Consider the following 14,997-nt stretch of genomic DNA (forward strand, 5'->3'; position numbering starts at 1 on the left):
CTATAAAACGAGAAAATCACCAATGTATAAAACATTTCAAAAATTGTTATGGACTTACATGAAACAATGAAATTTCTAAAAAACCTTTTGACGTAAAAGTATAAATCTTGAAAGTTGTAAAGGAATAACTCATTAATAGTTGAGATTAATAAAATTGGTTGTGATGAAGGAGAATAAGAAAATAAGGTAGGGGTATTCTAGAATAACAATTTCTTAATAAAATAAACTCTATTCATGAGATAAGATATGCAAACATAAGTGGTTCAAATTGAAATAATTCAATGTTTACAATCCATAATTGGGAAAAGACAAATTAAAAAAAAATATAATGAGAAAATTAGCAAAAGTCTTCGGAGTCCTTGAGTAGCTTAATTGGTTTCACTTGACGCACCATGATGAGTTGAATTCATAAGAGCTTGAGCATTCGAGGTAGATTGACTTGGAATAGTTTGAATGGGTTGAGCTTGAATAGCAGGGACTTGAGTAGATTGGTAAACTTGAGCTTGCGGGTATGAAATTTGATAGGGTTGGGTTAAGTAAGGATGATCTTGATTTACGAGAGGAGCTTGAACGATGTGGGGTTGTAAGGTTTGAACTTGGTGAACATGGGTAGTGTAGTAGGGTGTAGTTATAGCTTGAGCTTGATAAGCATGGATAAGTTGAGGGCACATGTTGCGGAGATGATTTAGGTCTCCACAATGGTAGCAAGTATCTTAGTAGGGACACCAGGTTGAGCAGGGTTAGTAGCATGTCTAGAAGATGGTGATGCAGACTGTTGAGGGACGACTTGTGCATTAGGCGGGGTACAGCAAGTGTTAGCAAGGTGTCCATAACGATTGCATTGGGTGCACAGTCGACAAGGGGAATAAGCAGGGTGGTGACAGTTACATTTAGCACATAAAGGGTGAGGTCCGGCGTACGCTCTTTTGTTCAGGGCATTTTGGTTAGGTGGAGGTTTGTCATTGGGTTGGTTAACGGCATAGTTTTGGTGATTGGCATTACCCTTGTTGTTGTGGTTGTTTTTGCGGTGATTGTTGTTGTTGTAAGAAGGTTTGAGTTCGACTTTAGCATCAATGGATGAGTCGGTTTCGGTCTTTTCAGGAGTAGGCTTGGAATCCTTTCGGGACAAGGTTCCAACCCTGACATGATCGTCGGTGAGGGAAGCAACTAGGTCCATAACCTCACCGATGGTTAATAGGTCAAGACTCACCACAACATCACGATAAACAGTTGGTAGACCGCGAATGTATTTCTGAATGCCACGGGTTTCAGGGGTTAAAAGGTGGGGTACGATGCGAATAAGCTCACGAAAACGATTGGAATAGGTGGAGTTATCCCCACCAATTTGCTTGAGCTCTCAAAATTCAGTTTCAAGCCTTTGCAGTTCATGTTCGGGGCAAAACTCTTTCTTCATGGCCTCCTTGGGATCGTCCCAAGGCATGGCCACAGCCAACTCAGTTCCTTGGTCGGCTTTGAAATCATTCCACCAAGTGATAGCTCGATCCTCGAAAACGCTTGAGACAAACTTAGTATGTTTGGTGTCTAGACATTCACAATGGATAAACGCGTTCTCCATCTTCTCGAACCATTGCAGAAGTTTGGTGTCATTTTTCTCACCACAAAGTGAAGTTGGTTTGGTACTTAAGAAGTTCCTAAATTCATAGTTGTTCGGAGCAGCAGATGTCGCAAAACCATTCGAGTTGAGGCTTTGGATTTGGGTTATGATAATGGACATAGCAACAACAAACTCTTTGGTGATCCTAGCAGCCGGACGACGGTCATAAGAACCATATGAGCGTTGATGACGACGGCGGATTATTATTGAAGACATTCTATGAGGATTAAAGGTAAAAGATTGTAAGATAAAGGGTAAATTGTGTAAATATTTATGAGACGACGTAATCAATGCGATCAATGTGAGATAACTAGATGAGGAGATGAGGTCAGTTTAAAAGTTAAAATTTATTTGATTAAGTTAACTTAGCAAAACACTAACGACACATAATTTGTGTGTTGGCCTCCCATGAGCTTTCCATGGCAGTTTGAATGGCCCAACTAACTAACGAATAAAAATAATTGAGTTGGACAGCCCATGAGCATTAAATGACGTTTTAACTGTACCAACTAATTAACGAATTATCAATAAAAGAGAGTTTGACGGCCCTTGAGCGTTACATGGAATTTTAACTGTACAAATTAAATAATGAACTAACGATATAAAATTATGAGTAGTTGGAGTATCTCGTGAATCACCATGTATGATTAACTCCAACAAAAACATAATGTTTAAAATACGTTGAGAAATGGATAGTAGGAGGGCCCATGGGTTCCATGGATTTTTCACCCAACTAACCATTTAAAATAACATAACACAATAATCGGAAAATTACCAAATTTAGCCACGAATCACCGTTATTCAGTTTTAAAAAAATTGCAACCGCTAATGCGGTTACGTTTGACAACTTATGTGTGAAAAGCGTATATAATATTAAAAACCAAGTTTTACCGAATTCACCTAAACAACCACACACAATCGGCAATGTACCGGTCACAATGTAGCTAGCAAGTAAGAACGGATATCGAACCTATGACACTATGGGTAAATTCTAATTATTAAACCTAAATGATTACTAACCTAGACTTTCTTTTGATTTTTAGATTTTTTTATATTAATAAAACAAATAATACTTAACTAATTATAATTAAACTAGAAACGAAACTTTATAAAAATTGGGTTTTACTTATATGATAGAAAAGACTACCTAGTTAATGGAATTCTACTAGTTAAATTAATAGTTAATGAACTTGACTTGGTTGAAAAACAATATCTTAAAAATATGACAATAAAGGCCACTAAAGAACGCTAGATCGCCTCCCGGCCTCACCGACGACACCCTAGAACTCTAATGGCATGTGAGGCTCAATTGTTAAAGGTTTAGATCTCTTCCCGGTCTCACCTTACCTAATAATACTATGGTACCCCAAAATCCAAATCACCTCTCGGTCTCTTCGAGTACAATATATATTAATATAAAGGGGGTATTATAATTAACTTAAACACAACTTGTATCACAATAATCTAAGGGACCTAGGATAACTCACTTCCGTGCAATTATTACCCAAACCCGTAAAAGACAAAGATGACACAACACTAAATTGCCTCCCGTCCTCTCTAGTGAAAGAACAATAAAATCTAATAAACTTTTATAAATTATTCCTACGGTTATTTCGACCATAAACCGCAAACAAGTTGAAAACACCAAGTAAACAACCTAATCATGTGTCTAACAATCACCAAAAACTATTAAACACAAGTGGAATAATTATTAAAATAATAAACTAGATTTAATTACTCAACCATATCATGAACAAACCAATTAAAAAATTTACCATAATACAAAACCAACTAACGTCAAATAATAGTTCGTCAAACCATCAATCTAACATAGTACTCAACCAAAACCTAGGTAGTATAAAGTATTTAGCTACTAAAATCGGGTTTGAAACAAATATGATAAATGACTACCTAGGTAATGGAATCTACTCATAATCAAGTATGAAACAAAAATAAATGAGTTCATGATACAAAATAAAATAAAATTCAAACAAATAATTAATAACCAACTTGATGATGAGATCTTGAACTTATGTCATCTCCCAACAGTAGCCTTCTTTCTCTCTTCTTGACTCCACGAATTACTTGCTTCAACAATAGCTCTTCACCAAAGAATATTATATTCTTCAAACTTCTTGCTTTGCACAGTAGCCACCAAAACTTGCGTATCCTTCAATGTATTATTATTAATCTCTTTTTTCTTGTCTGCGGCTGTCTCCCCATAATTGTGTGTAGGGTTTATATATATATATATATATATATATATACACTCCAATCATGTGTGTCTTCCAAGTATATCCTACTGGTCGGCCTATTACGCATGATTGTTTCACCATCACGTGGGCTTGTACAATGTGAACATGACTTAAATATTGATGTAATATTTATGTTTCTATATAATAATCAAAAACCAATTTAAACCAAAAAAAATGTAAATGATTGGCCCATTCGTTTATCCCCTGCCACACAAAACAAAAGAGAAACAAAACATTTGTTAAATTTTTTTCACATTCAGTTTAATTTTTTTCTATTATCAAATTGTAAAAAGAATGTCTAATAATAACAACATAGACAGTTTATTTAAATATCTATTTGTTAATCAAAGATTTAGAATAGATTTTCCATATTAGCTTTTTGTCTCTACAAACCGTGAAAACTAAATATAAACCAGATTTTTGGGGAATTATTTAATAAAGACAACCCTAAGTTACTCAAAAATATATGAAATATTTATATAAATTATGTATATTTTAAACCATATCAACAACCTAGGGTGTCGATCGTATGACAGTTGTGTCCCGCTTTGGCCTATAAGATCGAGTATTGTGGTCAGGTTATCCTCCAGGTAAGGAATAGAGCCTTACCTTGGGTTCTCGGAACTGGTTTGCCAAGGCCCGACTCATGATTCTCTCCCCCTTCCAGTTACTATAGGACTTTCCACACAACCTAGCCCCAAGGTGAAAGAATAAAAACAACGCTAGGGAATTCTTAAGGAATTTCCCAAAATAAAAGCAATCTACTTGATTTAAATTAATAAAGAAAAATTATCTTTGAGGTTGAGGCATAGCCTCAGAGTTGTGTGTGTGCATGACAATATAATAATAAACAATAATTAAATAATTAACCAGCAAAGTTGTAAACAAATAAATTGAACACATAAAGCAAGCATATAAGCACGTATGGGGCTCCTAAGCATGTTACTAAGGCACCACTAACGACCTAACTTAAACCTTCGGCTCTGATATCAATCTGTCACACCCCAGCCTAAGGTGGAAATGCTGGGGCACGAACTAATTTTTCACAGCTCTCAATGTACTATCATGCAATAATTTAAAATGTGACAATAACTATTAAATTAAATATTTAAATAATCCAAAACAATCTCAAATGACAAAGTATACAATCATAAAAGCAAAAACAAATAAATTCAACTCTTGATAAGTTTCTTGTAACTTAATGAATCATTTAAATCTCTTCCAAACCTTGCAATCAATTCAATCTAAAACCTGTATATGCGCATAAAATAGATATATTTTGTCAACACTAGGTTGAGTGAGTAAAACACCGGTTGGTTAAAAATAATATAGTGTGAGAAAAATAAGCAAATTGTCCTTATGAGATATACAATCAAGCCAAATGAGCAAATAAATGAGTTTCGTTAAAACCATCGCCGTGCGAAGTGGTCTTTGGCTATTACGACGGCCGTATGATCATACTAATATGTGAATATGATGGACCTCTCCGAATGTGTTCAAATAAACTTGTTAACAAGTAGCATGTTAGGCACATAATGGATAGCACACAAGGTTAACAGTTGCTAATGTGAATACTAATAGTATGTAAATAATATAAATCCCCCCCCCCCAAAAAAAAAAAAAAACGTTTGGAAAACAAGTATAAGCAGGGGAGTGATTACTCACCTTATCCAAAAAGCTAAGGAATGAGTGCGTTAAGAACGATAATAAAATAAACATCATGCTCGTCGAGATGTATCAACGAAAAATCCTATGTAATAATAATGGCGAAAAACACTACGGATTATTAAATGGATTAATAAATAATTTGAGATATAAAAGGGTATTTGAGAGTTTAAAATAACTTATATAAAGTTTATTTTATAAAGATTATTAAAATATACATAACTATAACAAAAATTAATCCTTTTAATAATAAGTATTGTTTTTATTTAAAGTTGTAATAAATCATATATAAATATTTGTTTATTAAATACTTGACCAAAATATATTTATATAATTTAATTATGCATTTAAATTTAAAATCTTATTGAATCTTTATAGTTAAAACTTATTAATATTTAATACTTATTATATATACATACATATATACATACATACATACATACATATATATATATATATATATATATATATATAAAATTGTTCAAATAAAAATACATAGTTTTGTAGGAAGAGTAGGAATAACATAAAATTTAGAGTTATGAAATTTTGTAGCATAAATCCTTAATGATAGGAAACTATTTGGTATTTTAAAAACTACCAATCTCAACCACTAGATCATAGATCCAATGGCCTAGATTTATTCTTACTCTTCCTAGAAAACTATTTCTTTTTATTATGACTCACCCCTATATATATATGGTTTTAACAAAGGTTTGAAAAATCGACTAATTAACATGTCGTTTTTAGTAAACATTAATTAATCATTTATAGTATAATATAAAAAGATTAATGAACTAATATAATAAAGATAAGAATTTTCCAAAAATATTAGATGCAAAACGGGCCAGGGGTGGCTCGAACTCGCGCCCCTAGCCGCTCAGAGCCTTAACACACACCCTAGGGTGTCAGTTGATAATATCATAAAACTGGAAATAAATAAACACACAGATGCAGACCCAAATCAATATTATGAACCTAGAATCATCAATCGACCAAAACGTTAATCGTTTGGCCGATTGACCTTGGGGTTAATGTTATCGACAATAAGGCGATCAGGAACATGTAAGCAATTACCTTAATCGATGTTTAATTGTAGGTTAATAAGAATAATAACAGCCGGCTAGAAATCGATGAAGAATGGACACTTGCATGTTACAATAATCAAATTAACCTTGGGGGTTTGAATCGCAGTGAGTATAAGGTTGTGCTGACGAGTTTAATTAAAATATAAAAATATTTAAATTGTATATTAATAATATGACGATGACGGTTAGTATAATATGTTAACTCGTATAAATTTGATCTTGATTACCTAATTAAAGACGTCAGTGAAGATCGAAATAGGTTATATGATGATTTACCAAGATCAATTCCAACATTACATCGAAGATTACGGCTCAATACATCCAGTTGGGTATACGGCCGGGTTGAACTGGATCCAAGTAAACGGGTTTGGGAAAACGGGTTAACAGGTAAATGGGTTAACATATATTAATATTACAGATTTTGCAGTTTAGTCCGTCAACTAAAGATATGGAAACAAAATGGGTTAAACTTTAGTCTAGGGTGTAAATATGTATATACCTGATAGTTATTATTGAATATTAAATAAATTTAAAAAATCATAAAATGAAATAATAATATTAACTCGATAAACGCGATATTTTATTGATAAAATAACCCGAACATATAAATGGGTCGGGTAACGGTTACAAAGTAAGAAATGGAAAATTCAAATTGTTACACCTGCTGTCATCATCACAGCTTGCACAACATCGGACATAAAAATCATACATTGTTTCCAGTTAGTTTATATAATATGGAAAATGCACAACATAGAAACAAACTTAGTATTTTTGTACGGAGTTTAGCAAGTAGCAACCAGCTTTACTTTATTACTGATTTTAGCAAATCAAGTAGCATTTTTACTAATTATATGTGGCATCTTATTTTCCATTTTAATTTATATGTGCATGCTACTATGGCATGTGATGTGGCGTTTAACAATTATTTCTTATTATAAGTTCTATAAAAATGTAACTTCATCAAGCTTGCAAGTTTGTTACTTTTTAGGATTTTTCCACACAAGCAAATTTTTGAGCATCTGGTGCATGGCTGGCAAGCTATAACCAGCGCCACATAAGCAAACTACATGTAACATGAGATTGGTTGCTAGAATAGTTAATTAATTTTTTCTTTGCGAAAAACCGAGAAAATTGTAAAGTTTATATCTCTTTTGTGCAGTGTACACTATTAAAATTTATGCTAGATGTAACCTCAGCAACCGATTCAAATATATGAGTCAATGGTAAGTATGCCAAGTAGACATCATTGGTCCCGATTTCTGGTATAGCTGTCATAGCCACATCAGCCGTTGCTACTACATTCCCATGGATCATCATCACCCCCTAGAGAGTCAACAAATACAATATTTTTAAAAAATGATTAGTTGACTCGTGTGTTATAACATGACCAAAATATAGTCTATAAGAGAATAAGCGTAAAATCAAACCTTTGGTAAACTTGTGTTACCACTTGTATACAAATTACGTGAATATTGGGAAACTAACCTGAAATAGTAACTATATCAACATTGCCCGACCGACCAACAACAAAATTTGGTTGAACAAACTATGTACGCTCAACACCACGACTATCAAAGACATATAACCTGAGAGTATTCTGATCAACCGGTAAAAACACAAGATAATCATTAACTTGTAAGTTAACATACCTTGCTAAACTGGACCATTCACCAACAAATGCATATCCAGGAATACTGCTTTTGAAACTTTTAAACATAAGAGTCCATCTACTTCTATCAACTGCATAAACATCCCAATTGACAGATGATCTTCCACGTTTTAGATATGGAAGGTAATGTACAAGCAGATCGTCTCTTAATTGCTGACATACAAGTTTAATAAACATTGTTAATAAAAAAAATTTAAAAGATAAATTTTAAGAATTAAACAAATAAATATAAACAAAATTTAAAATTTATATAAACGTCCGAATAATAATAAGGTTTAACATACCAACTTATTCATTGTTGGATAAGATACATAGACATCAAAAATCTTATGTTGCCATTCCGGAATTTCTGGAACATATAACATTCCCCATTCGTGTGGCTTAGTGGGACAGAAAACAAAAACATCACAAAATCCGAAACCGTTGTCTTTTACAAATGGGAACCATCCATTGCCAAATACATACTTATCAATGCTAAAATCAATATCAACCCTTCACTCTTGATTTAGATGCGTAATGGTAACAGTCTCATGGACAGAATCATGTGGAAAAAGAAGCTTAAAATAATCTTTGTGAATTTTCTATACAGCATAACAGAAACTCTATTAGCATATATTAACACCAAAAAATGAAGTAGATGATAATAACGACTAATTTTAACTGGTAGATACTGACCATATCTTCAAGGGATGGTTGATTAAACACAGCTAATGCAGGATAATACATCTGGTTAGCAAATATCCATGGCATTTAGATGCATGGTAAGTAATGCAAATATATGAAATTGACATTAATGAAGAATATGTGTAATAATGAAGAAAAATCTAAAAATACGGATTATTTAGGACAAAATCATTTTGTAATTAGGGTTGAAAATGCGAACTTACCTTCAAAACATGGAAGAAGAATCAAAGAGGCATGTTGATTTTGATCGCATGGTAGAAATAGATTAAAAACAATTTAAAATTGGTTATAATTGATATAAAAAGTCGGTTTTTAACACGAGTCATTATATGGTAAACGGGTTTCTTGAGAATATAATCATCACATTTAATTATTGGAACATATTTCAAATAATACCTAAATAGCATATCTATTGTTTATATTTGTCTTAAATTTTAATATTTGGGAGAAGGTAATTACATTTTTGACAGCGAATATTTAATTATGTTATCCAAAATTTATAGAATTAAATTTTAAAAAAACTTAAATAAAACAATAAAACTAAAATTTGTGAGTTGCAATAAGCAATACAAACAAAATAAGATTAATGATAATATAAAGATAACATGTCTAATAGAATATCTATTTATTTGTTATTAAAGTCAGATTTTAAAAAGTGTAACAAAAATATTAAAAAAAACCCCTGTTAAAGAAAATGTGACAAAATAATTATATAAATAAGATGTTACCGAAAATCAAACTTAAAAGGCACAAAATAATATTTTTAAAGATATCAAACAAAAACCATTTTCAAATTATACAAATATAAGGTTATTGTAAATTAAAATTAATTTGGAATATAAATTATGTTTGTGACAACTTCAAAATGCATGGCAGATTCGTTATTAACAGGTTATATATACAACAAAGAACCAACCATTTAGAAAAAATAACTCCAAACATAAATATAATCAAACATTCAAATAAGGATAAATCATTCAAAACAACCAAGTAGCAGAGATAGTCGCTCCAAAAAACATATGTTTAAAAAACCAAACTTAAAATATCCAAAACTATTAAAAATAATAAAGATGTAAAACCAAAACGAATAATTTCGAAACCAAAGTTTAATCGTTCACTTAGAATCCTTCTCTAACTTAGGAGTTAAAATAGTTGCAACATCACATGATTCACTGGTGTTGCCCATCTCTTCAATAGTCTTTGACTTAAACTTAATGGCCGACATGCTAGGTTGATCGTCAACTTCAAAAACTTCAACAATTTTCTCTTAAGTTTATCGTCAGAAGACGTTGACATTCCTTTTTCCTCATTTGCCACATCCTGACCATCAACATTTGAACTTGTAGTTTGGTTATCTCCAATATCCGAAATTTGTTATTAACAATTAACAAAGCAATCAACATAACAAAATCATGTCACACATCTTCGTGTCACCTATATTTATAAGTTTCAATTATCATATGTAACAAATATATTTACCTTGACGGAAACCGAACCGGGTGATTGAAATTCTGACATAGGTGCGCCCAATGAAACAGAATTACAATCGGTTTGCTGAAAATTAAAAGTGTAACCACAAAATAGGTTAATGAAAATAATTATAAAATAACATTAACAATAAAATGAATTTAGTTTTAAATAATTACCAAACATCCATTCTGCCTTTTCTGTAATTCAGTGAGAATATTAGTGTCATCAGTAAACTTGTTTATTCCATAATCTTCCACAATGTTTCTGAAATTGAACTCTGCCACATCGACCTTAAAAGCAAATTTATTTTCTAAAAGACAATCCAACTCAGCAGGGAATCCACCGTTTTCAACCTTATTCTGTAATAAAATAAGTGGAAAAAAAACTTAATTTTTCAAATTGTTAACAATTATCTATAATAATTATAAAATTTAGTAATTGAAAACAAACCTGTTTTTGAGAATCAATCAATTCAGCTGAAGTTTTGTTGATCAGCATTTTAGCATCTCTATCAAAGAGAGTCAACGACACAACTCCTGTCGAATCTTGAACCCTTATCTTGATCTTGAATCTACATAATTTTTAAAATAGGTTAATAGCAAGCAAAACCGAATATTGTATATTTTGTCAATAAACATTTGAATTTTTTTTCACTAAGTACCTAGGTGTAGGAAGAACACCTAACACGTTGCATCTTTCTGTTTTGCATTCATATTCATTTCCCCCTTCACCATTATTTTCCATGAGTTTAAGGCTACAAGGATTACAGCCAATGTAATACCACTCTGTATCTGGACATATGGCCTTAATTGTACCAAGGATAATGATATTCTTAGGCTGCAAATAAGTAAAAAACAAGTTATGCAATATAATCATACAAATAATGATTTTAATAATTAACTTACAAATATAATGGGACAAATATCACCGATGTTAAAAAAATCTGTTGCTCTCAAAAACTCCTCATCAACAGATGACAACATCTTCACCGGAATCGGTTTACGAACAGAAACATCATTGCCATTTAGCAAACCTAACAAACTACAAAATAAAAAATTTAAATAATTTAGGAATCAGTAAGATAATATAAAATTTAAATAACAATATCTATGAACTAAAACAATAATTACTGGTTTAATAATATATCTGTTTTTGTATTCTTCTATTTCAAATAAAAAGTCGTTTATAAAGAAACGGTTAACATTAGATCCAAAAGAATTCGACACATACACTTTCTCTAACAAAAATGAAAATTATACAACGAAACATTAGTTAAAGTTAGTGACATATTAAAATTCAAGAAACTTCAAAACAGTAGACATAGTTACCTTTACCATCAGAATCGGTGTAATACTTAACCCTACCAAACTGCAGTACAATAATGGTCTGGCTTTCATCAAAATGTTCAATTACATATTTAGATAGCTCAGAAGCATAATGATCCCATAGTGTGAGATATACACAATTTCCACTGAAATGAGATAAATGTTAAATACAATATAAAGTATATTAACAAAAATATGTCACCAAATGTTAGGGTAAATATTAATACCTTAAATCACATATCTCCATTGTACGCTTGTTTTGTCCTTAACGTTTGAAGCATTGCTCTTGAACACATGAACCACGTGACCAATAATATCTAAAACAAACAAAAATAAATAAATAATTAATTAACAGATTTAATGGAAATCTAACAATAAAATTATAAATCAATTTATTGAATTAAAATATTATTATACCAACAGTTGATTTCAAAGAAATATCTTTATTGATTCAAATGAAACCATCTTGAAACCAAACATGCGACCATCAAACTCTTGACATGGATTGACATGTGTGTTTGGTCCCAACACCAATTTGTTGGAACAGTCAATCACACGGTAGTTCGATCCATTTAGACCAACACTAGGATTAACAATAGTCAGAGTAGAGCTTTCCTTCAAGAATCTTTTGAAACGAAAGATATCCTGTTTATAAACCGTGGCTTGGATTCGATTCTCCTGTCATTATAGAACAAAATATATGAGAATTAAAATTACAAGTCAATCAATAATTAACATATAAAAAATGTAGAATCTGTAACATATATACAAATTCATAAATAGATACTTACATCTTCATCCATTAGAACCATCTCCATCAAACAATCCTCGTTGACATTTTTGTTGTCTTTGATGCTCCAAAGTCTTAGAACTCTAACCTTAAGAGTTGATGGTGATGTTTTGAAAACATCGATTTCATTTAGCATGGTAAATTTTTGAGCTTCCATTGTCCTATGAATAAAATTAAAATATAAAACATTAGACTAAATTATTTGAAACATAAAAACAATTATTAAAAGGGTAGGAGATTACATTGTTGCTGAATTTATAATTATGAAAAGTATGATAAAGGCTTATGTGATTACTTAGATATTATATAGTAGAATGTAGAGAATAACTTTCGGTTATCACCTTGTTCTAGCCGATCTCAGTATTGGTGTTTTTTTATGGATTGCTATTTCAAGTATTGCTCCTGTCGGCCTTCTTATGTCAGGATATGGCTCAAATAATAAATATTCTTTTTTAGGTGGTCTACGGGCTGCTGCTCAATCAATTAGTTATGAAATACCATTAACTCTATGTGTGTTATCAATATCTCTACGTGTGATTCGTTAAGACATCAAATTCCCGCTATTTCTTTTCTTTCTAGGAAGGAAGTGTCATGAGTTGAATATATCTTTTCGTTTTTTTATTCATTATTCGGGGGTTGATGAAGGAAACCAGATAGTTATATGAGTGAAAGAAACGGCTTATAAATTTGCAGTAAAAGATTGAATCTCATTTCCTATGTACAAAAGTTAAGAAAAGTTAATATAAGTATTAGAGACTTTTTACCCCAAGATTGATTGATTAGTCATCATGACTTGAAGCGGGTTCAAAAGATCAACTTTATGAGGTTTTTACTATCTATTACCATATGTATTCCCCGAAAGTAGATTGATAAAAATGAGTGGATAGCTAGGAACACTAAGGTACACAAAGGATTCGTAATAGAGATTATGTAAGTGTATTTCTGTGTATATGTATCGCACTATGTATCATTTATAACCCCCAAAATCCTCTACCCTTAATAAAAAAAATTTTAAATGGATAAATTCCAAAGCTATTTAGGGCTAGATAGATCTCACTACTTCTTATATCCACTTATCTTTCAGGAGTATATTTATGTACTTGCTCATGATCATGGTTTAAATGGATCGATTTTGTTGGAAAATGCAGGTTATGACAATAAATCCAGTTTACTAATTGTGAAACGTTTAATCATTCGAATTGAAATAGGTGAAATCAAAGGGCATTACTTGAATGCTACTGCGGGTACATGCGAAGAAATGATGAAAAGGGCTATATTTTCCAAAGAATTGGGAGTTCCTATCGTAATGCATGACTACCTAACTGGGGGATTCACTGCAAATACTAGCTTGGCTCATTATTGCCGAGATAATGGCCTACTTCTTCACATCCACCGTGTAATGCATGCAGTTATTATTGATAGACAGAAGAATCACGGTTATTTTGGTACACGTATTATGTTTAGAAACTTTCTAAATAAAGTTTGAATGTAGTTTAACTGGTTTATTGTAGTTCTTTATTCCAAAAATAACCGATTGATTATATTAGTGCACAGAAATTTGACACTGTGGATATGTTATCCTAGCATATATTTTGGATCAGTTATCCTTAGCGTGTGTTCCAGATCCCGTCAGGATCAATGATCCACAGTACTTATTGTTTATTAAAGGTTGTTCTCATGTGTAGTCTTATATTTAGTAGGTATAACGTTTAGAAGACTCAGTCTATCCACTAACTTGTAGTCAAGAAGATATTGACGTGTCTGGATCAATTATCCTTCTGAAGAGTTCCAGAGCTATGTCAGGATCCAGTATCCTTGGTATTTGGTGCTATTAACGGTTGTTTCTTATATGAAGGCTGATATTTATCAAATGTAACGGCTAGAAGACCTGGTATACCACCTATTTCGCAGCCTGAGTGATGGAGCACGTGGTCAAAGTTGCTGTTACGATTATATTGAAGACATGGCGGATTTTTAGGGAATTAGTTAATAGTCTTTATTAATCATAACTCCCTTGAGTTATGATCTTTTATATATAATGGAGATTGTGATCAGTTAGGACACATGTACTTTCACACACACACTAGAGCAAAAACTAATACTCTCTCTATACACTAGCTATCATTGTAATCTCGATCATATTCTCCACCACGTTTGTAACCATCTTTTGTTTATTAATATAATTGACAGTGATAGTTTTCACCGTCCGGGGGTTTTTTGTGCCGGAGACCACGATAACCATATACTCATCGACCAAAGGTTACCTTGTTGATCATTGACTAAAATACTTCGACCAAAGATTATCCAATTAATCCTTGTCCGGAGCTATTTTACCAACGATTACCTCGATAAGTTTTGACCGAAGTAAGACTATCTTGGTTAAGGGTTTTTTCCCTCGTGATCAAATCACTGTGTTCACCCTGATTATGATTACTCATT

At 31.9% G+C, this 14,997-nt stretch overlaps 1 protein-coding gene across 1 annotated transcript; it reads right to left on the reverse strand.

Annotated features, from left to right (window-relative positions):
• Positions 1 to 7,760: 7,760 nt before the first annotated feature.
• On the reverse strand, positions 7,761 to 12,715 carry LOC143559790 (uncharacterized). The gene is made up of 12 exons (XM_077048256.1): positions 12,560 to 12,715; positions 12,231 to 12,446; positions 12,006 to 12,085; positions 11,772 to 11,914; positions 11,349 to 11,476; positions 11,105 to 11,280; positions 10,894 to 11,014; positions 10,620 to 10,802; positions 10,453 to 10,527; positions 8,207 to 8,442; positions 8,048 to 8,105; positions 7,761 to 7,943 (listed from the first exon to the last, which is right to left on the reverse strand). The coding sequence occupies exons 1-12, from the start codon at positions 12,713 to 12,715 to the stop codon at positions 7,761 to 7,763; spliced, it is 1,755 nt and encodes a 584-aa protein (XP_076904371.1).
• Between the last annotated feature and the right edge of the window lie 2,282 nt (positions 12,716 to 14,997).

Source organism: Bidens hawaiensis, unplaced genomic scaffold (genome assembly GCF_021521415.1).
Source record: "Bidens hawaiensis isolate Kalapana, Puna unplaced genomic scaffold, B.hawaiensis_p1.1 tig00020038_1, whole genome shotgun sequence".
Lineage (NCBI taxonomy): Eukaryota > Viridiplantae > Streptophyta > Magnoliopsida > Asterales > Asteraceae > Bidens > Bidens hawaiensis.

What these genes read in the sequence shown, in the direction of transcription:
- LOC143559790 (XM_077048256.1), bottom strand. Translation starts at nt 12,715, where the DNA reads ATGGAAGCTCAAAAATTTACCATGCTAAATGAAATCGATGTTTTCAAA. An exon ending in CAAGCGTACAATGGAGATAT is followed by an intron (nt 11,915 to 12,005) that starts GTGATTTAAGGT and finishes ATCTCATTTCAG; the next exon opens with TGGAAATTGTGTATATCTCA. An exon ending in GGTGTTCTTCCTACACCTAG is followed by an intron (nt 11,015 to 11,104) that starts GTACTTAGTGAA and finishes AAAATTATGTAG; the next exon opens with ATTCAAGATCAAGATAAGGG.